The 22,508-nt window shown below is 39.2% G+C and overlaps 1 protein-coding gene and 1 pseudogene across 2 annotated transcripts in view; both read right to left on the bottom strand.

The window, feature by feature from the left end:
* The window catches only part of NRG2 (neuregulin 2), a 259,760-nt gene extending 252,708 nt beyond the window's left edge, over positions 1–7,052 (bottom strand). For both annotated transcript variants that reach the window (XM_070746955.1, XM_070746957.1), the window contains exons 1-2: positions 7,015–7,052; positions 5,899–6,627 (exon numbers count right to left, since the gene is read on the bottom strand). In XM_070746955.1, the coding sequence (XP_070603056.1) occupies positions 5,899–6,589 (691 nt within the window). In that variant the 5' untranslated portion in view covers positions 6,590–6,627; positions 7,015–7,052. The remainder of the gene's footprint in view (positions 1–5,898; positions 6,628–7,014) is intronic.
* Positions 7,053–16,029: 8,977 nt separating this feature from the next.
* On the bottom strand, positions 16,030–17,312 carry LOC139165431 (nectin-2-like; annotated as a pseudogene).
* Positions 17,313–22,508: the final 5,196 nt, after the last annotated feature.

Genomic DNA, 22,508 nt, shown 5'->3' with positions numbered 1-22,508 from the left:
AAAACATTCTGATGGTAGAAAATGATGTAAAAAATACTTCTGGCTTTCCAGATGTTCCCACAAGGAGTTGCAAACTTCAAGATTCCCCCTCCTGGCACAGGGAGGATTCAACTGGTTTGCCTGAACCATTAGTAAATTGCTTATGCAGTTCGGAGAACCAGTTAAAAATAAGAGAAAGTGCAAGAGAGAGTCCCCCCCTTCAGTTGATAGTTAACAATTGCAATTGTAATACAACCGATACATGCTGAATCAAGCCAATAAACAACAGAAACTGACAGGATTAGGGCATGGAAACCCATCAATTTAGGGATGGGAGAAAATTACAAACATTTTCATTATAAAGAGTAACACATCTGTGATCAGCTGATACACCCTTGAGTTTTCCAAGACTTTTTACAGCTGCTGCAGCGTTGGCTACTTATTATTTCTCCCTGGGGGAAAGATATAGGAAGGAAGATTTGATTTGATTTGATTTGATTTGATTTGATTTGTATGCCACCCCTTTCAGCAGACTCGGGGTGGCTCACAGCAATAATGAAACAATGTACAACAAATCTAATATTTAAAAGTAACTAAAAACCCCTTATTTAAAAAGTAAGACATACACACTAACATACCATGCATGAACTATATAGGCCTGGGGGAGATGTCTCAATTCTCCCATGCCTGACGGCAGAGGTGGGTTTTAAGGAGTTTATGAAAGGCAAGGAGGGTGAGGGCAATCCTAATTTCCGGAGGGAGCTGTTTCCAGAGGGTCGGGGCCGCCACAGAGAAGGCTCTTCCCCTGGGGCCCGCCAACCGACATTGTTTAGTCGACGGAACCCAGAGAAGGCCAACTCTGTGGGACCTAACTGGTCGCTGGGATTCGTGCGGCAGAAGGCGGTCCCGGAGATATTCTGGTCCGATGCCATGAAGGGCTTTATAGGTCATAACCAACACTTTGAATTGTGACCAGAGACTGATTGGCAACCAATTAGCCTGAGCAGCTGCTCTTAGTTTCACTCTCAGCTGCTGTGTTTGCTTTCAGTTTGACTTTTTTTTAAAAGAGGGAATGGCTGTTTTAAGTTTTTTGCATTGTTTTAGTGGTTCCTGGCACTGTCCTTTTGGCATGTACTTCCATCACTCTTTTTGAAAGCCTCTAATGATGAAGCACCCACAACTTCTGAAGGCAAGCTATTCCATTGGTTGATTGGTCTCACCCTTGGGCAATTTCTCCTTAGTCCTAGGTTGCTTCTCTCTTTAATTAGTTTCCATCCATTGTTTCTTGTTGTGCCTTTTGATGCTTTGGAAAATAGATTGACTTCCTAATTTTTGTAGGAGCCTCACAAATTTCCTGACAGAATAATTAATCAGTGGAACAATTTGCCTCCAGAAATTGTAAATGTTCCAACACTGGAAGTTTTAAAGAAGAATTTGGATAATCATTTATCTGAAGTGATGTAGGGATTCCTGCTTAAGCAACTCTTTTATTCTATTCTAAATACTGGAACAGTGCTATTTTAGTGTGCTATTTTATTATGAGTTGGACTAAGGAGACTTTTGTAAGGATGAGAGCAATCAAGTTGTCCACACTCACCCAGTCATATGACCCATTTCCCCCATAAAATACTGGGAGCCACAAAACCTGGGTAGTGTGGCTGGAGGGGGTTTTGTGATTGGATGGGAGTGACTCACTCACATGACCACCAAACCACACCCACTAAGCCACATCCACAGAACTGGTGGTAAAAAATTGAATCCCACCACTGGTCCACAGCCACCCAAAAGTCATCCTGAATCATTTGTAAGTACGTACCATATTCAAATCCAGGGGGCAAGACCTCCAAAGTACTGTACTAGTTCTGGAAGCAAACACAGCAGATTGTAAGTAAGAAAGAAATTTTCTTATCTTTAGCAAACATCTAGGGGATGAGTCAATTTCTGGATATTTTTCAAGAGTAGCCCCATGTAGAGATCACTGAAGTAAACCATAAAGCAGTTGACCTGGGCATGAGTAACTGAAAAGTCTTCCCAATCCAGAAAAGGAGGCAACTGATGCACAACATGGAATTGAGCCTTCCTAACCATGACTACCACCTGCTCCTTGTATAGGAGTCACAAATTCAGGTCATCCAGATGGCACACTGGGTCTATCTGGGGCAGCGCAACCTTATCCAAGATCGAAGGTGAAAGAACCCCAGATTTAGAAGAACTTCACACATCTGCCACCATTCTGAGCTACTAGGGTTTAGTTGCAGCTTGTTGTTCCCCATCCAGAACCCCATAGCCTGCAAACACTGCAAAAGAATATATACAGCATTGCTTAGTTCACCTGGGACAGAGATGTACAACTGGGTATCATCCACGTAATGATGACAGATGATTCCACCCAGTGGCTTCCTGTAGATGTTAAAGAGGAATAGAGAGAGTACTGAGCAGTGCAGTACCCCACAAAGCTGGGGCAGCTCCCGATCAACTCTAATTGAGACTCACTTCAGAGCTTACTAGGGAGAATTAAGTTCACTGTTATACACAAATGATGGTGAACCTTTCTGGCACTGAGTGCCTAAACCTGAATACAGACATATGCACGGAAGTGCCGGAAACCCGAAGACCAGCCTAGTCTTTAGGCAAAACGTGCATGCGCGCTGGCCAGCTGGTCTTTGCACACACCAAAGTGCTGGAAACTGAAGACCAGGTGGCCGGCATGCACATATGCACTTGCCAAATGGTCTTCAGATTTCTGGCACTCCGGCATACCGAATGCATGCCGGAAACCAGAAGACCAGCTGGCGATGGCATGCATGCCCACACAAAGGCTCTGCGTGCCATCTCTGGCATGTGTGCCATAGGTTCGCCATCACAGTTATACACAATATTGATGTATTCTTGTGATACAATTGAATCAAAACGAAAGTGATGTATCCTAAACAACATGCATGCACAAGGGTCTCTTAATAGATTTAAGGGTCAAGAGTGAATTAAAGAGCTGAATGCCCCAAAATTACCTCACCAGTTAACTGAGAGTTGGTTCAAACAGGAGCAACTACAAAGATAAATGCAAGAAACAACAAGATGACTTGAAAGAAATAATAGCAAGTCCTGTGAAATAAGTAGCTCTCAGAATTCCAAACAGTGGAAAAGAGCCATTCTATGACAGGTGACATTTCAGTGAGGAACCTCTGCAGAAAGACCTCTTGGCACAGTCATGAGAAAGGAAGGGCTGGCTTGTAAAACTGCACAAATGTCCTAGCTCTTGGGGATGAAAATAATACAATGATGGCTTGATAAGAGAAAGAACTGAGTTATAAAAGAGATTTGTCAAAGGTGAAAAGGGTTGGATTAGGTACAGAGGTGACACAAATGGTGGCAACAGCAGAAAAATTGCTTCCTTTTCTCTCCTTTACCTTGCAGAACCATATGACTGGCAGAATGTTCCTCCTCCACTCTTTTCCCCTCCCCCTGCCATTTCTTTGACCACAGTCATCAAAGGTCTATTAGCAGTCAAACCACTGAAGTTTTTCTAAGTTTTGCTTTGCGCATGTTTGTGAAAACTAACTTGAAGAATAATTAGTTGAAAGCAACATTCTGCATTTTCTCTCTATTGGTAACTTAGAGAATTCATATACAAAAAGTACTATGGCTTCCTCATATTAGAAGGAATGTAAAAACAATGTGTAGGCTGAAGCCTACCATATATTAGTAACAAGAGCTTATTTCCAACAAAACATCTTAAGGTACATAAATTGTTTTTGCAATCTTTAACATTATTGCCAAATTAAAATATATCAGAGAAATTAAATACAGTGGTCTATTTTCATGAGCAACCATATCACCTGCTTTGAAATCTTGTTTTAAGCAGTACAGAGAGACTGTTTATCCATCCTAGATAAATTGTGTTTTCTGAATTCATTCACTGAAGGTAAAATATAATTTGCATTTTAAAACAAAAACCATTGGAACTCTTTTTCCTGAATACAGAAAAAAAACAACATTCATGAAAAATAAATCAAGACAAGATAATCAGGAGATTATGAAATATATAGAGATCATTCATTTGAATGTTTTCTTCCAAAAACCCACTCACAATATATGGATTTTTTGCTTCTATAATATATCTTTCTATTAGTCATAGTACAGTGTTCATGAGCTAAAAAGGCAGATCTAGAAAATCTATGACACCAAAAGGTCTCTCTCTTAATCATCTTAACTGGAAGAAGAAAAAATAAAAAACAGGGAGAAAATATGCTTGAAAATAATCAAATGCCTGAAAAACCAGACAATCCAATTTTAAGATGTCTTCTACAATCAATTATCTTACTGGGACAAATAAATTGGAAACAAGTGATAAAACATTAGATTTCTCAGTGTTTTCATAGCTGTCCTAAAACAGCTGATATGTCTCCAAATGTGACCAAAGCAATGGAACTGATAAGCAACAACATTTTCCAGATTGAAATCAGTCGTCCAAGTCAAAGCTGCCTCAATGCCTCTAACCTTTTACTGAACAAATAGGTGCATGTGATACATGTGATTCAACTGAACAAAAGACACTCAAAAAAGCAATTAAAATCTCTCCTAGGTGATGTTCCAATAAAATCTAGACAGCCTGGCCACGCTAAGCCATTAAAGTTTTCTGAGTTTGGATGCACTGTAACTTTTGTATCTTGGCGCTTAGCTCCATTGCTTTTTCAAATTCCACGGAAACTAATATGTCTGTAGCAAAATGAAACTTTATCCCTTTATTTCCCTTGCACTCATTCGGCAAACTCAAGATACACTGCCCTAGAACTATGATCTTGCTGTTCAATAGCCTGATCCAACATCAGTCCCCTCTCTCAGTTTACCTTCATCTGAATTAGGAAGGGGCTTGTCTGAGACCTTTTCTCAAATTAGTTTCTTGTGTGTTTTATATATATATATATATATATATATATATATATATATATATATATATATATATATATATATATATATGGGTTTATATATATATATACAGTGTTTTTGCTGAATTTATTTATATATATATATATAAATATATATATTAATTAATTTTAAAATTCAGCAAAAATGTGTGAGATATATAGATATATATATACTATATATTTATTTATTTATTTAATTGATTTTTATGCCGCCCTACTCCTTATACTCAGGGCGGCTTACAACATGTTAGCAATAGCACTTTTAAATATATATATATATATATATATATATATATATATACAGGGTATACTGCTGAAAAAAATAAAGGGAACACTCAAATAACACATATGAATGAATGAAATATTCTCATTGAATACTTTGTTGTGTATAAAGTTGAATATGTACAACAGCATGTGAAATTGATTGTCAATCAGTGTTGCTTCCTAAGTGGACAGTTTGATTTCACGGAAGTTTGATTTACTTGGAGTTGTATTGTGTTGTTTAAGTGTTCCCTTCATTTATTTTTTTAGCAGTGTGTGTGTGTGTGTGTGTGTGTGTGTGTGTGTGCGTGTGTGCCACCAGTCTCCAATTGTGAATCTCTTGGCCATGAAGAATCTTAGTCCATTAAATCCCTCAAATAGCAATTCTGAGGGACAGAAAAGACACAAAGAGGCAGAGAAATTTAAAGCCGATGGTGCCGCCATAGAGCTCAACAGGCAGAGAGACATAATTCCAATAGAAAATCCCGCCCAGCAGAGGAGCCGAGGTCTTCTTGCCACACCCTTCCCTCCAAAGACAAAAAGAAAAGGAACCGGGATGAAGGGCGCCACCGAGGACCGCTCCCCTTCAAAACGCAGCGCTACCTACGGAGAAAGGCGAACGGACCTCCGGCACCGAAGACACAAGGGGGCCCGGCCCTCGCTAGGGGGGCGGGGAAACGGCGCACCTTTGCTACCCGAGGCTGGCAGCCCACCGGCGAGGCAACTTACTCACCGCAGTCGACGCAGAGGATCCGGCCCACGTCCTTCTTAAGGTTCCTGCCGCTGGTGTCCAGCGGGGCGAAGGAGGCCGTGAAGACCAGCGGCTGGTCGGTGGGCTCCAGGAAGAAGAGGTAGCGGTGGTTCCGCTTGACTTTGAAGCAGGGCGCCGGCATGGAGCCCACGCGGATGAGTTGCTCCTTCTGGAGCCCGCCGCTGTTGAGGGGCCACAAGTCCAGGACCTTCACCAGAACGCCGGACGCCTCGTCCCTGCTCCAGTTGCCCGTCGCCGGCGTCGGAGAATCCGCTGCCGCTGGCAGAGCCTGCACCTTGCCCTCCAGCACCACGGCCGCCGAGTACGCCTGGTCCTGCACCGAGCGCAGACTAGGCGAGTAACAGGCGAGCGCCACGCCGAGCAGCACCAGAGTAAAGCCGGGCGCCGTCAGAGCGCTCCTCATGCCGAGACAGCCGCAGCCCAAGAGCCTGGCGCCCCTGGTCCTCCTCCTCCGCGCCTCGCCCAAGCCGCCGGCCCAGGATGGGGGATGCCGCAGGCCGGCTGTCCCGCGCCTCCACCTCCTGCTGTTGCCGCCGCCGCCGCCGGAGCTGTTCTCGCGGTTTCTGCTCCCGCCGCCGCTGCGCCCAGCCTCCCGGTCCTCGCCTCCCGTCAGGAACGGCACTGAACCGCAGCAGCACCAGTCCTGCCGCATCCAGCCGGGCCATTTGCAGGACGCCGACGCGGCTCCAGCTGCAAAACCGGAAGCGGCGTAAGCTCGGGCCCGGCCGCGGAGCTACGCAGGGGCTGCGGAACCCTTCCCTCCTCCCTCCCGAGGATGACTCCGGCTCCCGACCCCGAAGAGAAGGGCGGCTGGAGGGGGGCGGCTCCTCTCTGGCCCATTCGCGGGAGGAGGAGGGCGGGAGGCGCCTTCACCCGCGACCCGCGCCCTTTCTCCGGCAGCAGGTCAAGGAGACCGGCGGCTGACCCCCCCCTCCCGTCCAGGCTTTACCGGCACCGCCGCCCGCAGCGCGCATCCCAGAGCTCGCTCCCTGCTGGAGAGGGCGAGGCCCCAGAGGCCTCGGGGATCGCCGGCGGCCCCCAGCGAGCTTTCCGTGCGAGTCCGCTGGTCTCACCTACCTCTAGTCCAGTGTTTCCCAACCTTGGCAACTTGGAGAAATTTGGACTTCAACTCCCAGAATTCCCCAGCTAGCGAATCTTCAAGTTGCCAAGGTTAAGAAACACTGCTCTAGTCCATCCTCCACTCGCCGGCCTGAAGGCGGCAGCCACCTGCACCTGCAGCGAGGCGGGCGAGCTCCAAGTCTCGAGGGGGGGGGGGTCGCCATTCCATCTGTAAGAAGGAACCGCGCGAGAATTCGACTGCCGGGCCTGCATTGGGGGGGGGGGAGCCGAGTCGGGTGCGGAAAGATCAGGGACCCCGCGCGCCTGACCCAAACACACGCACGCTGCCCCGGCGAGACTAACTGTATTCCGCCGACGCCCCGGCCGGAAGATTTGCCTGCCCATCGGTTTGGAAAAGGCCGTAATCCCCAGGGATTGCAGGGGAGTTTCCCTAGGGGTCCCCAAGCTGAGGGCCTCGTCGTAAACAGCGCCGGCGCCTCGCCGAGTTGCGCCCTGAACTGGCTGGGCGATTTGTTTTCTCAGCCAAGTTCGCCGAGAGGGGAGGGCTTTGGGAAGGAGGGATCCCCCTCTCATTTGCATACGTTACTGCCCAGCGGAATTCTTTTTATTTATTTATTTTTATTTATTTATTTATTTTGTCCAATACATAACAATACACAATGAAGGTTATAGAGCAGTGTTTCTCAACCTTGGCTGGGGAATTCTGGGAATTGAAGTCTACACATCTTCAAACGTCCAAGGTTGAGAAACACTGTTATAGATGATATAGTAGAGAAGAAATACGAGATATAGGAGAGACTATAGGACAGGGGACGGAAGGCACTCTAGTGCCCCTTACTGACCCACTTAGGAATCTGGAGAGGTCAACCGTAGATAGTCTAAGGGTAAAGTGTTGGGGGTTAGGGGATGATACTACAGAGTCCGGAAATGAGTTCCACGCTTCGACAACCCGATTACTAAAGTCAAATTTTTTTACAGTCAAGCGGTTAATATTAAACTTGAATCTGTTGTGTGCTCTTGTGTTGTTGTGGTTGAAGCAGAAGTAGTCTTTGACAAGCAGGACACTGCAGCATATGATCTTGTGGGCAATACTTAGATCATGTTTAAGGCGTCGTAGTTCTAAGCTTTCAAGACCCAGGATTGTAAGTCTACTTTCGTAGACTGTTTCGAGTGGAGGAATGAAGGGCTCTTTCTTTCTTTATTTATTTATTTATTCCAATACACAATAATACACAATGAAGGTAATAGAGGACACCTTCGAGGAAATAGAATTAGAGAAAGAATAGAAGAGAGAGTATAGGATAAAATAATCAATGAGAGAATAGAAGAAAGATATAGGGATGGAAGAGAAGATATATGGGATATAGGAGAGACAATAGGACGGGTTGGAAGGCACTCTAGTGCACTTATGGACACCCCTTACTGACCTCTTAGGAATCTGGAGAGGTCAACCGTGGACAGTCTAAGGGTAAAATGTTGGAAGTATCTTTGAACATTTTCAAGGGTGTTAATGTCTGAGATGCGATATGGGTTCCAAACAGATGAGCTGTATTCAAGGATGGGTCTGGCGAAAGTTTTGTAAACTCTGGTAAGTAGTGTGAGATTTCCAGAGCAGAAGCTATGTAGGATTAGATTAACAACTCTTGAGGCCTTCTTAGCGATGTTGTTGCAGTGGGATTTGGCACTTAGATCTTTAGTTATTAGTATTCCGATTTATTAGTATTCGCGGACGTCCAACCCCCTCATCGATTGACTACCGCAGAGAGAATTCAAAAGGCTACTTTGGAGGGAATCGGCCCAAGGGACCCGAATTAAGGAGGGAACCCCACCCCTACATATTATTTGGCTGGAGAGCCCGGCACAGAAATTTAATAAATAAATATCATTGTCAGGGAGAGCCTGGGGGCCAAAAATCCTTAGTATTTGTGTCAGTTAACTTTGCAATTAAACAAAAGTAAACTGTTCGAGGTCGTTCAGAGGTTAAATTGGTCTGCTATATTGGGATTACTGTAATCTATATCTATGCTTGCTGAATGAAATCTCATTTAGTACTTGAGAGAAGAGGAAAGAAAAGTGGGGGGGGGGGGTTTCCCAGTATTAAATACACTTATTAATGATTACAAAGTTTCCCTTTGTATTCACCCTGAAAAAAATATTAAATATCGCAAGCCAGCCAATAAAAAAAATTCTATTCTTTTCATCTAAAGATACATTAATATAATTTCATTTGTAAGCATTTTAGTGCAAAATTTCTTCCAATGTTTGCACTTTACAAACTTCTTTAAGGTATTGCATGTGTTAGAAATCTACTTTGACCAAGAAAGGAAAAAAATTGTTTGCATTCATTAATATATTCAGAAGTTCAGATTCTTTCCATAGCCAATAAGCCTCTGAAGGTAAAATCTGGAATGTATAGGGTTGTCCACCACAGACATGCTAATATAAAGAAATGGAGAAACTTTTGATATTCTTTCAGAAAATTTATTCCTGGAAAACTGATTGACCACCCCCAGAATGGCTATTTCAGAAGCAGTCTGTAAGAAAAAAAGAAATAATTTTCTAGTGTTTTCCCAGAATATTCCATTCTTATAACAGTATATTTATACATCCCTATGTTTGGCAGGGCCCAAGAGTTGAAGACCTGCATGCCGAAAGCAATTATAACCTGGGCATAAAAATAATATTAACATAACATCCCATTAGGGATCCATATTTAAATTAAAATTTTTTGGAAAAGTTGAAAATGATGCTTTTTTTCTTGACTGTTCGCTACACTTTCCTTTTCCTGTAAAGTATTTATGACTTTTCTATTAATTTATTTAATTGGAAATAATTTGAATTTTTTGTAAGATAGAGCATGATATAATTAAGAACTGGATTATTGAAGGAAAATCTAGGAGATCTATTTTGATGGCTATAACTTTTAAACTAAGTTCATTTTTTTCTTCTTAAGTGCGTAGTGTTTTACTTGCCAACATAATCAGCATTTGAAGAATGGTGCATACACTCAAAGAACCTCTTGACAGAACCTCTGTTGTGGTACAAAATTCTTAAATACAATAGGTATCATGAAATTCTTTTAAAAAATATGGGGAAAAGGCATGCTATTATTTCTGGTGGCAGTGTGCATTTCATTTATTTATTTATTTATTTGATTCAACCCAATGGGACTCAACAAAATTCATATTTTGTTAAATATTTATACAAATTACAACCAAATTCTTGATAATTTCATATTTTTTTCTTCAAATACTGCAAAACAATTCATTCAGTTCCCACATCCACAGTCTACTACTGAGTATAAACAGTCAGAATAATCTTCTCTCTGATACCACTTTTTCCGCTCCTTTAGTTTGATTACTCTGTTTTTTTTCCACATCAAAGCTTTATGCAATGCTAAATCCAAGTTTAGAATGTGGCATGCCACAATAGTACAATCATTACCTCCTAAGAGACTATTCAACAATTAAAGAAAAAAATCACTACTTCCAATATCCATTGCATTCAACCACAATTAATTTTTTTAAACTTCTTTTCTTATATCATTAAAATCAATTTATTTAATAAAAAGCTTTTATGAAGTGTTTTGGAGAACTTGCTATTTTGTGATATTTTAATTTGTCTTTAGAAATAAGCTGTCCAACAAACTTTAGAACTTTTTTTAGAGATGAACCTGATCATGTTTGTTTTCTGAGTATAAAGTAACATCTGTGTATTTGCATTTATTTATCAAACAATATTTGTACATCCAGATATTCAGATATACGAAAAACACATTTTTGATCTGTTATAAAATTAGTATTCATTAATGTTAGATTATCACTTCCATTAAATTGTAGTATATAGAGTTTGTTTTATATATTTCCAATTTTCACAAAAAAAGAGCAAATCACAGAATCATAGGATACGAAGGGACCCTGGAGGGTGCATTCTGTTCTGCCTCACACAATATGGATTGGTTACTTTTTAAGTATTTTCCCTACCAATGCTTATTTTAGAATCTACACATCTTTAGCATCTATCTATCTTTACATTTGAAATGGGAGCAGGGTGAAATGACATCTAATGACAACCCAGAATAGAAAATCTATTGGCTGAAAACTGAAGATGTGAAAGTTATATAAAACCTTCCTATAATTGTGGAATAGCATCTACAGTATATTTATTATCAAAAGCAGGTTGAGGCAGCACAAAAGTGTAAACAATTAGTACATACAATCGCAATTTCTTGCATAAAGCATTCTGTGCATGTGCCGAGGGTAAAAGAACCCAAATGGTGGCATCCAGGTGGGTGGGCAGAGCCTCAAGCTCCTTTCACAACCAGCTCTCTGACGACTGATAGGCACAAGAGAACCGGGAGCATTTTATCCTGGACCTACAGTATATGAATGCTTCTTTCATGTGTGCCGTAAATAAGCTAATGTAGGCAAGGCCTTGAGAAACTTCTGCTAAAAGAAGCCCATTGCAGAGGGTCTCTGTTCCAAGTTTAAACTTTATGCTTTTTCCTCTTGCCTGTTAATCAATGCTTGTTGGTGAGTTAACCAACACTTAGAAATTCATTTCATGGCCATGGAAGAAAATATACCTCTGGTCAACCCATGGAATGTATTTCTTAGTCTGGTCTATCTCAAAGAGCTAACAGGACAGCTGACATTTAGGAAAAGATATAAGGCATAAAGACCAGAAAAGATATAAGGCATAAAGCATCTGTCTGCCTTCTTCTCAACTTGCAAGATACATTTTATCCTGTTCATGACATTTATCAGGCATATTAAAAACTTAGTATGCTATTCCATTAATCATTAGATTTAGATATGGGTAAAGGGAGATCACTTTAGTTATTGTTCTAATCAACATTTTGAGATATTTCATGGGATTAGTTTACATTTGATTGTTCTATAGGCCTGGCCTTATTAGGCTCACACAGTTATTTATTATTTGTCCAATGAAAGTATGTCCCTATATTCTCTGGATTAAACTATGCCTCATGATTTGGTTTTTGATAGATTAGTTCCTAGACTTTCATCACTATGTACAAAAAGTTAACAAGGTTTTTTCCCCTCCTTTTAAGTAAAAAGTGGATATTTGGCAGTTTTTTACTTGCTTTCGTTTACAATCAGTGTTGGAAGGCCTAAGAATGATAGATTTCAAGTCAGAATATTTGTGCATGAAACAAATTTTATTCCTCTCAATGACAGGCTCTTGAGCTCCCTACGTAACCAGATCTACGTCATATAGAGTTTTAAGGTGATTGCTAGCTTTTTAAATTGACTCCTGAAATTTACTGCCAACCAATTGCATGGCTAAAAAGAATCTTTCACTGCATTCTCCATCAAGTCCAAACAGTCTTCAAGGATAGTTGACCAGGGTGAAGAAGTCAGGATATGTGATGATAAGAGCATGCATTACTGTCACCAAAGCTTCCTGGTTCAGATAGAATTATAATTTGGTGCAGTGGCTTTAAGAAGACAAAACCTCTCCTGGTCATATTTTCTGTCTGCTGTTCCAACTGAAGTTATAAATTCAAGACTTCAAAGTCACAGATATATGTGGGTGGCATACAATAATTATGTACAATACAAACAATTATGTTTCTGGATTGCCTAGATGTTTACAGACAAATAGTACCTCCAACTTGCTAGGATCTCTCCAGTTTCTCATAGCTTCCAGGTATAGAAGCTCAAGATTCCATAGCATTTCCACCTCAGATTGAAGCAAAGTTGAGTGCTATATAAATTTTGTGTTTCTCTACTTAAAAGACTATTTTTATTATGAAAAAAGAAAAAAAAGGCCATCTATTTGCTCCAGGTAAAGCACACTTGCTTCTATGTCCCTTTTAAAAAGATTAAAGAGAAAAATAAAAATGACTCTGGGCTGCCCTCTAATGTCTACTTGATCCCATTTCTACTGTTAAGTAGCAAATAGCTGAGCCCATTCCATTAGAATGGAAAGCGAGTAGTCCTAAATTTCCTCTCCTCTCTTTGGGTCCTTGCATTGGCATTGAAGTAGCAGCTTAGCACTACAGGAAATACCTTAACTGATACCCACCCCTGAGTCTTGATACAGCTCTCACATCATGTGCACCCTCTGCTATGATAAATTTCTTAGAAATTTATCTTCTTAGAAAGATCATGCTTGTCTCCCAACAAATGTTTGGAAAAATAATTTCAAACCATGCCTTTTTCAATCTCTGCAATTTCTTTGAGCAGTGTTTTGCATATCTTCCTGAATGAGTGAAAGTAGACACTAACAACAGCAATTTATTTTATTCACTCCATCATTATGCTTCTATAACATTTAAACAGTCAAAAAATACAGTATCACTAAGTTCATTCATTTGTATTTCAGAACAGTTTTAGACACCTTTGCTATATTTTACTTTCTATTGGTTCTGATCCTTTTATTGCTATCTTCTAATTGTGTTATTTATATCAATTATTTCAATGGTTTGTATTTTCCAGTGTTTTGCAATTTGCATCTTTACTATAGTTAATAAATATTCTACTATTTATATGTATTCTGCTGTAATCAGTAAATTTGTCATGTCTTGTAAAATATTGATCTTTGTTGAAATAAAATGAAGCATTTTTCTCCATTAATTAATTAATGAAGATAGATGGTATTTTCAGTTTAAAGAATTTGACTTCCTGCTTCATATATGAAGCATGAATTAGACAAATGCAATACTGTATTTCTATTTCAGCATATGATATCTTATGAAAGAAAAATATATTTTACAGAGTATATATTTTGGTCTTAATTTTAATAATGTTAATTTTTAACTCTGATTTTTAGTTTTATATTATTTTATATATGCATTATTTGTTGTATTACTGTACAATGCCCAAAGTCACCATTTGTGAAATGGGAAGCCATATAAATCAATCAAACAGTAATGAAACACTAAAATTTTTGAAGATTGATTGGTGTATACTGATCTCATTTAAAATCAAAGGAATCTCTTCAATACTGTATAAAACCATTATCAAATACATAAAAGGCTATATTGAAAGTATTTAAAACTATGTAGAGAGGATTTGAGATTAGAAGTTGATCAATAGGTGTGGAATTGTTCTTTCGGAGTACACTAAGGAAACAATTAAGAATTGGTTATTTATGGAGAGAGGTGACACTTTGAAATTTGTATTCTGACAATATCAGGACCCTGGAGAGTTCACTGCATAACATTTCAAAGCAATTTCTATCAGCTTGAGACCTACATCACATTTTTGTTTGTGGCATCAAAAGATTGTACAGGACTCTAAAAATGAATGACACCCCCACCAATCCACAGCTGCCTTAGAACTTGGGGTTTTGAGAGCTGAAAGCCACTCATTTTGTCCTTTAATCACCCTCCAAACTCCAACAAATTAAAAAAGCAACATTAGGATTGAGATGGAGATCTGCTTTATACACATATTTTACAGGCTGTGCTAAAGGTTTGACAACAATATAATGAAAAACAAACCACATTATTTTTTTTTAGATGCTGAGAATGGTTTTGACAATTTGACCTGGTCCTTTAAGGTCCTGGAAAAGACAGGTGCTTGTGAGAATTTATTTCACAGAATCAGATCAACATTTACATCCCAAAAGACATGAATTATAGTTATTAGTGATTTGATTAAACCATGTAAAATCCAAAAGGGACAAGACAAGGTTTTCCTCTGTCCCCTTTGTTGTTTATTTTGGTTTTTGAAGATTTGAATAGAGACATTAGACAAAATGAGAAAATAATAGGCCTAAAAATTAAAAATAAGACCTTTAAATTGAGAGCTTTTCCTGAATATTTGATTTTGATTTTATCCCCTGAAAGGGATTAAATCTTGGGGGGGAAATGAAAGAATTTGGAATGTTAGAAAGTTTTAAGATTAATAACCAGAAAATAACGTTGTTGGTTAAAAATACGACTAGGAAAGATCAAAGATTTTTGATAAAGAAATCTAACATGTCTAACTCCTATTTTGATATAAGATTGACATTAAAATGGTCTTACACATTATTCTATTTCCTCCAACACAGAATATATTTTAAGCAGCACCCCCTCTTTTAGATTGTGGCTGTGAGATTAGCTAGTAGATTTAGAGATATGTAGTTCTGGACATCACAGGCCTTATTGGGGGCCACAGATGTCAAAGCTACCCCTCCCTCTGTAGCTGCAAAGACTGGGTGTCATAAATGGGGTTGAACAAGTCCAGGGGTATCAAACTTGATTTCATTGAGGGCCTCATCAGGATTGTGTTTGACCTCGGAGGGCCAGGGGTGGTGGTAGGTGTGGTCAAGGGTAGGCATTTGACACAGGCTCAAGATGCATTTCCCCCCTTATCTTCTTTCTTCCTACAATTCTTTACTATAACCATATTCCTATCTCCTCTACCAAACATTACTGGCAAATATTTATTATGTATTCTTCATACTCCACTAAAAAAAATTTCTATTCCAGTCAGAAAAGCTATTTATACTATTTTCATTGTCCAATTAATAATAAAAAATAATAACATAAAAACATAATACAAGATCTAACAATAAAGGTAAATTTTCAGGATAGTAAATAGAGGTGGCTGTCAATTATACATTGTTGATTGTAGATTAAATTGACTTATAGTATGTAAAATCTAGCATTAAACTGTAGTGTTAACATAGGATGTTGCTTGTTTTCTGTCCAGATCAGACAGTCCAATTGTAATCCAGTCCAATACAGTCCTCTGTGTGCCAAAAATGGGTATAGTAGTAGTTTTTGACCGGCAGAGTGCTGCTAGAGACCAAAAGGCTAGAAACAGGCCATGCGGAACCTCTACATGGCCCATTTTCAACCAGCAGAGTGCTACAGGAGGCCTTGGGGACTGAAATGGGCTGCAGGGGACCGCATGCGCCCCCCATTACCTCTGTTGGTTGGCAGAGACACTGTGGGACAGTCCTTTGATTTTTCCAGGCTAGCTCCACAGGCCAGATTTAAGCATCCCATGGGACAGATCCAGTCCATGGGCCTTGGGCTTGACACCCCTGATCTAGTTAATTATCTTCCAAACTAGGGCCAACCCTAGCTGCCCCCTCCCACTCTTCTAGCATTGGTAATTTGTCGTATTGCAACATCTTCTCTTTCATAGTGGAACTAAGTTTTCCAAAGAGGTAATGTGTGATGCTGGGTTCATAGTAGGGAGCTTTGAGGGGATCTTCAGCATCAGTGAGGTTAGGAACTGATTCCATTTCTTCCAAGAATTGGCAAAGGGAGTGGCTTGTATGCTGCACGTCCTTCCAAATTGTCCTCCTTGTCATTCAGCCTGTTCTGCTGCTGCTGCTGCTGCTGCTTGATCAGGATTCCAGTGGCCACCACAGACAAGGCTACAATGATCTTCAATTATGGCTTTATTGGTGGCTGTGCCAGTCATATTGGGCTTCTCCCGGACAAGAACAAGTTACTGCATTGAAACCTGCCCCATGCAGCTAAAGGTTTTTGTAACAAGTCATTGACCTTGAACTTCCATTGACTTTGGGAACAATCCACTGGATGCAGTCCAGGAAAAATCTAACAGGGTGGGATTTTCCCTCATGCTGCAGATGAATGTGGCCTCATTGAGAGTCAGATACCAGCTTTCATCTTTGGCCATCTCTTTGGCAACCTCAAGAACATTCAACATGGAAAGACACATGCTGTGGCAGTTCAACAAGGCAGGAGATCTGTTGCTTGTTGGCTTCCTTGGTGAGAAGCATGTTGTAGTGGCTGATGACAGTGACAGTGCCATTGGGATTGTTTGTTTGCTTGGGGCTGAAATTGCTGCTCAACTTCAACTACCAGGTGATGCAAACTGGCCACTTCTCATTTGTGGATGTGTACAAAGCCATAAGCTGCTTTGTGTTGCTAGCTTTCACTTCCTCAGCTCAGTGCTGCGTATGGGTTTGGCTAGGATAACCAAATTGTTTGTGTCTACTTCATTGCCATTGAGATATGTGGCAAACATGCATATGTAGGTGACTTCATCCATCAAGAGGTGTTCAATTGCCAGGATGACATCTGTCAAGCACAATGTGATAAAACAGATCCACCTGCTATTCTTCTCCATTGGATAATATTGTCCATGCAATGGATTGTAGACAACCGTATTCTGTCTCTGACCTCTGACTTCCTTAACCCAGGTCAATTGGCTGGCCTTCATTTCAGACATTATTGTGATACATTATCCAGATTTTGCAGGGCAGGAATGCCTTCTTCCTTAGGTAGCTGGTGACCACATTGTGGACTGTTACTTATTGGACAAATCAAACGGAGAGACACTCCAGAGGAGGTTTGCCCAAGTGCATGGCAGTGGAGAAGGCAAGAAGTGTTAGTGGGTCCTCCCTTGGCGATGGTGCTCAATGCTTGGCTGCACCGCAAATCCACATAAGAGCCTAGGATTCCTTGCTGTGTTACTGCTTCTGCTGCCTCAGTCCCATTGTGAGCTAACATTCATTCCTTGCAATTCCATTTATTATGTATCATGTTTCTAAATATATTTGTATGTCCTTAAATTTGTCCCATGCCCAGAGTTGCTATTTGTGGCTGCACTCAATATGAAGTTTGCAGAATGCTAGGTTTATCCCTGCAGCCATAGTCCCCCAGGGATCTCTGTCCTGAATTACATTACTTATTTTGTTATGGAAAACAAGGATATCCAGGTGCAGCTCAAGGTGCTGGTTGTTTGCAGGACTGCCTCTCCCTCTGGCATCTGCCTGTCCTATCAGGTCAGAAATGGTGGGTGGCCTCAGGTATCTTCACTAAAATGCTGCCATCTAGTGGGAACTAAGGGGGACGCAGTGGTTCAGTGGCTAAGACGCTCAGCTTGTCAATCAGAAAGGTTGGCAGTTTGAATCCCTAGTGCCGCGTAATGGAGTGAGCTCCCATTACTTGCCCCAGCTTATGCCAACCTAGCAGTTTGAAAGCACATTAAAAAATGCAAGTAGAAAAAAAGGGACCACCTTAGTGGGAAGGTAACAGCATTCTGTGTCCCTTTGGCATTTAGTCATGCCGGCCACATGACCACAGAGATGTTTTCGGACACTAGCTCCTCCGATTAGAAATGGAGATGAGCACTTCCCCCTCGAGTCGGGAACAACTAGCACGTATGTGTGAGGGGAACCTTTACCTTGACTTTAGTGCGAACTGGGAAGGGTGCCTTCCTCACCTTAGTTATTCCTGCCCTGTAAAATCCTTCAGAGAATGAGGAGGTCCCCTCTGGGAGGCTTTAAAGAGTTACCTCACCTTGTTGGGTGGGGATGAGCCTGGAGGCCAGGCAATGGGAGCATTGAGATGCTGGACAGCATGGCCCAGGATGCCTGAAATGGTGTGGACTCTCCTGCTTTGGCAGGGGGTTGAACTAGAAAAACTCCAGGATCCCTTCCAACTGTGTTGGAAAGATTTATCAACTTTTCCACACATGGTGCAGTAATTAGAATGTCGTACAGATAGTCCTCGAATTACGACCACAATTGAGCCCAACATTTCTGAAACAATTGTTAAATGAATTTTGCCCCATGTTATTATCTCTCTTGCCACAGCTGTTGAGTGAATCACTGCAGTTGTTCAATTAGATACACAGTTATTAAGTAAGTCTGGCTTCCGCCATTGGGTTTGCTCATCAGAAGGTCCCAAAAGGTGATCACGTGACCCCGGGAAACTGTAACCATCATAAATTGTCAGTTGTCAAGCATCTGAATTTTGATTACATGACCATGGGAATGCTGCAACAGTCGTAAGTGTGAAAAACATCCATAACTCACTTTTTTCAATGCCATTGTAACTTTAAACGGTCTTTAAATGAATGTTTGTTTAGTCATGGACTACCTGTATTGCAGGCTAATTCTGCCAACTGCCAGGAGTTCATTTCTGACTGGTTCAAGGTTGACTCAGCTTTCTATCCTTCCAAGGTTAGTAAAATGAGGAGCCAGATTGTTGGGGACAATAAACTGCTTAGAGAGGGCTGTAAAAGCACTGTATATAAGTCTAAGTGGTATTTCTAAGTAGTAAACATATAGTACTTCTATTGAAGTATATAACCTCATCTAATGGTATGGCTGGTTTTTATGCTGTGCCGTGTGGATGATGCTAGGGGTTTTTTGCTTAAATTGTTCGTTTACGATCCCCTGTTATACCCATCCAATGTTGGACAAATTTGTTATTTGCATCATTTTATACAATTGTAAAAAGTAGAAGAAACGTGGATGGATATAACAAAGACAAATAAATAAATAATAAAACAAGTTGCATAATAAGTTGCTTGTTATACTCATCTTTCTTCAATATAGTCATTTTCAGATCCATGTTTTTATTGCATCATGCACTTTATCTAGCATTCATTACTAATCATTCATGTACTCTCAGCCATTGCACAACATCACCTACATAACAAAAAACCACAAATTCATGTCCATAAAGTCACCACTAGAGTTCATTATGCATTAATCTATAAACACATTCAGTAACCATGGGGACATTACACAACTTTGTCTTACTTCCTGCTCAGTGTTGAATCATTCACTAAATGTTGGGTGAATTTGTTATTTGCATCATTTTATACAATTGTAAAAAGTAGAAGAACGTGGATGGATATACAGTATCGAAGACAAATACATAATAAAAAACAAATAATGCAAATAAATGAACAAAACCTAACTATAATAGAACCAATAATTACAGTTATATGAAAATTGCTAAGTTTCTAATCATCCAACTGAACCTTCAGCAAATGAAATCTGATTGTACAGTTTTTTCCTTTATGCTGATAAAAGGCCAATTCAAAGTGTAAAAGTTGACACATTTGATACCCTTGGTATCCGTAACCCAAACACAATAAATCTAATGTTTCTTTTTTTTTTAACAAAAGGTTTTTTATTACATATATACACATTTACACAAGATGAATGATTTACGTCGTAGATTAAAGCAAAGCCAAATCAACACATGACACACAGACAAACAAACAAAAAAGAACAAACAAAAAGAATTCTTAAAATATAGTTACTTATTTAAGTACAATGATAGCAATATCTATTCGCATAGCATATTATATAGTATTTGTACTTATATTCCCTTTAGGAGGTAAGTTATGAATGATTTTTTATTTTAAATTATTTTCTGGTGAAGCGTGTTATAACCTCAGTATTTACCATTTTCTCATTTTAGGTTATCCCTCTTCTTTAAATCATTTGTTTTTTTCTTATCCGCCTTCTTTCGTTCATGTTTAACTTATTTAAGATCATACAAATCTTTCTTATAAAAAAGGTTTTTTGTATATATATCTTTTAAAATTTTTCATATGCAATAAAAAGGATATAAAGTATTGTTATTCTTGTATTTCATTTTGAGTTTTATTTCTTCTCTTGAACCAATTATAAAGGTATTTCCAGGTTTTATCATGTTCGGAGTCTTCTTTGTTTTTTAATTTAAGTGTTAGTGCATCTGATTCAGCACAGTCTAAAAATTTTTTTATTATCAAATCATCGTCTGGGGGTTCGGGTTGCTTCCATTGTTGGGCTATCGCTATTCTAATTGCTGTCAATATATGTATTAGTAGATAATATTTGTTTTTATCTATTTTTTGGTCTATGATCCCAAGGAGAAAAGCTTCAGGCTTTTTATTTATTTTCATTTGTAGTATCTCTTCTGTCCAATTCTGCATTTTAGTCCAAAATTTTTTAATTTTTGGGCAGGTCCACCAGATGTGGTAATAAGTCCCCATTCCTTTACATCTCCAGCATTTCGGATTTATTCCTTTGTACATTTGTGCTAGTCTTGCCGGGGGGAGGTGCCACCGGTAGTACATTTTATATATATTTTCCCTAAAAGCTGTTGATCTCGTTAATTTATAGTTTTTAGTCCAGATTGTTTCCCATTTGTCTATATTTATACTATATCCAAAATTTCTGCCCCAACTGTGTATGTTATTTTTAACAATATAACCCTCCATTTTGTAATTTAACATATATCTATAAATTTTGGAAATCATTTTCTTGTCTTGGCCTAAAATTATTTTATCTAATTCTATTTCTTTTATTTGTATCTCTTTTCTTTTCCCTTCTTGATATTTTGATTTAATTAAGTTGTATGTCCACCAATCAATTTTTATTCCAATTTCTTCTAATTGTTCCCTTGTTTTTAATTCCCCATTTTTTTCTAATGTTTGGTAATAACTTAGCATTTTGTTTAGCTCTCTCGAATTTGGGTATATTGTCGCCTCTAAACTAGAATACCATTTTGGAATTTGGTGATAATACATTTTTTTTAATTTTTATCCAGGTTGTGTATAGTGAGTTCCTAATTATGTGCTGCCTAAAGTAACTGTGTATTTTTTCTTTATTCTCCCATAAGATAGCATGCCATCCAATTCTCAAATCATGTCCTTCTAATATTAATAATCTTTTGTTTTCTAGTTTAAACCATTCTCTCAGCCAGTCCATGATCGATGCGTTGTAATATGTTTCAAAATCAGGTAGCCCAAAACCTCCCTGTTTAATATTATCTTGCATATATTGGATTCTGATTCTAGGTTTTTTCCCAGCCCAGACGAATTTTGTAATTATTCTGTTCAATTTTTGAAAGAAGCTTTTTTTTTAATATAATTGGGATTGTTCTGAATAGGTATAATATTTTGGGTAAAATGGACATCTTAATTGTTGATATTCTGCCTATGAGTGAAATAGGCAGTTTATTCCATTTTTCTAGTTTCATTTGTATTTCTTTTATTAAAACAGTATAGTTGTCTTCTTTTATTGTAGTTGCTTTTGCCGTTAGTTTTATTCCCAAATATTTGACTGTTTTTACTATTTGTAAGCCTAATTTATCTTCTAATATTTTCTTCTCTATATTTGTTAAATTTTTTGTCAATATTTTAGTTTTTTGTTTATTGATTTTTAGCCCTGCTACTTTGCCAAATTCAGTAATCTCCTTTAGTAAATTTTCACCTGATTCTATAGGATCCTCTATATTGAATACTAAATCGTCGGCAAATGCCTGGATCTTGTATTCCTGTCCCTTCAAGTTCAACCCTTTAATATTTTTGTTTGACCTTATCTGTTTTAATAAAATTTCTATAGCCAGGATGAATATTAATGGGGAAAGCGGGCATCCCTGTCGTACTCCTTTTTCAATTTTTATGTTCTCCGTTAATTGACCGTTTATTATGACTTTTGCCGATTGTGTGGAATATATGGTCCTAATTGCTCTTACAAATTTTTCTTTAAATTTCATTTTGATCAATTGGTTAGTAAAAAAGTTCCAATTCAAATTATCAAACGCTTTTTCCGCGTCCAGAAATATTAAAGCCAATTTTTTTCCTGGGTTTGCCTCGTAATATTCTAGAATATTTATTATGTTTCTTAAATTATTTTTAATATTTCTATTTGGTAGGAAGCCGTTTTGATCTGAATGTATTATTTCATTGCTAACTCTAGTTCTGTCATCATTATATTTTTGTTCATCCTGTCTATGTTACTCTCTGATATTTGAGGTAGCTCAATCT

Source organism: Erythrolamprus reginae, chromosome 3 (genome assembly GCF_031021105.1).
Source record: "Erythrolamprus reginae isolate rEryReg1 chromosome 3, rEryReg1.hap1, whole genome shotgun sequence".
Taxonomy (NCBI): Eukaryota; Metazoa; Chordata; class Lepidosauria; order Squamata; family Dipsadidae; genus Erythrolamprus; species Erythrolamprus reginae.
Note: the sequence above shows the minus strand (reverse complement) of the source record. Positions and strands in the feature narration are given on the sequence as shown.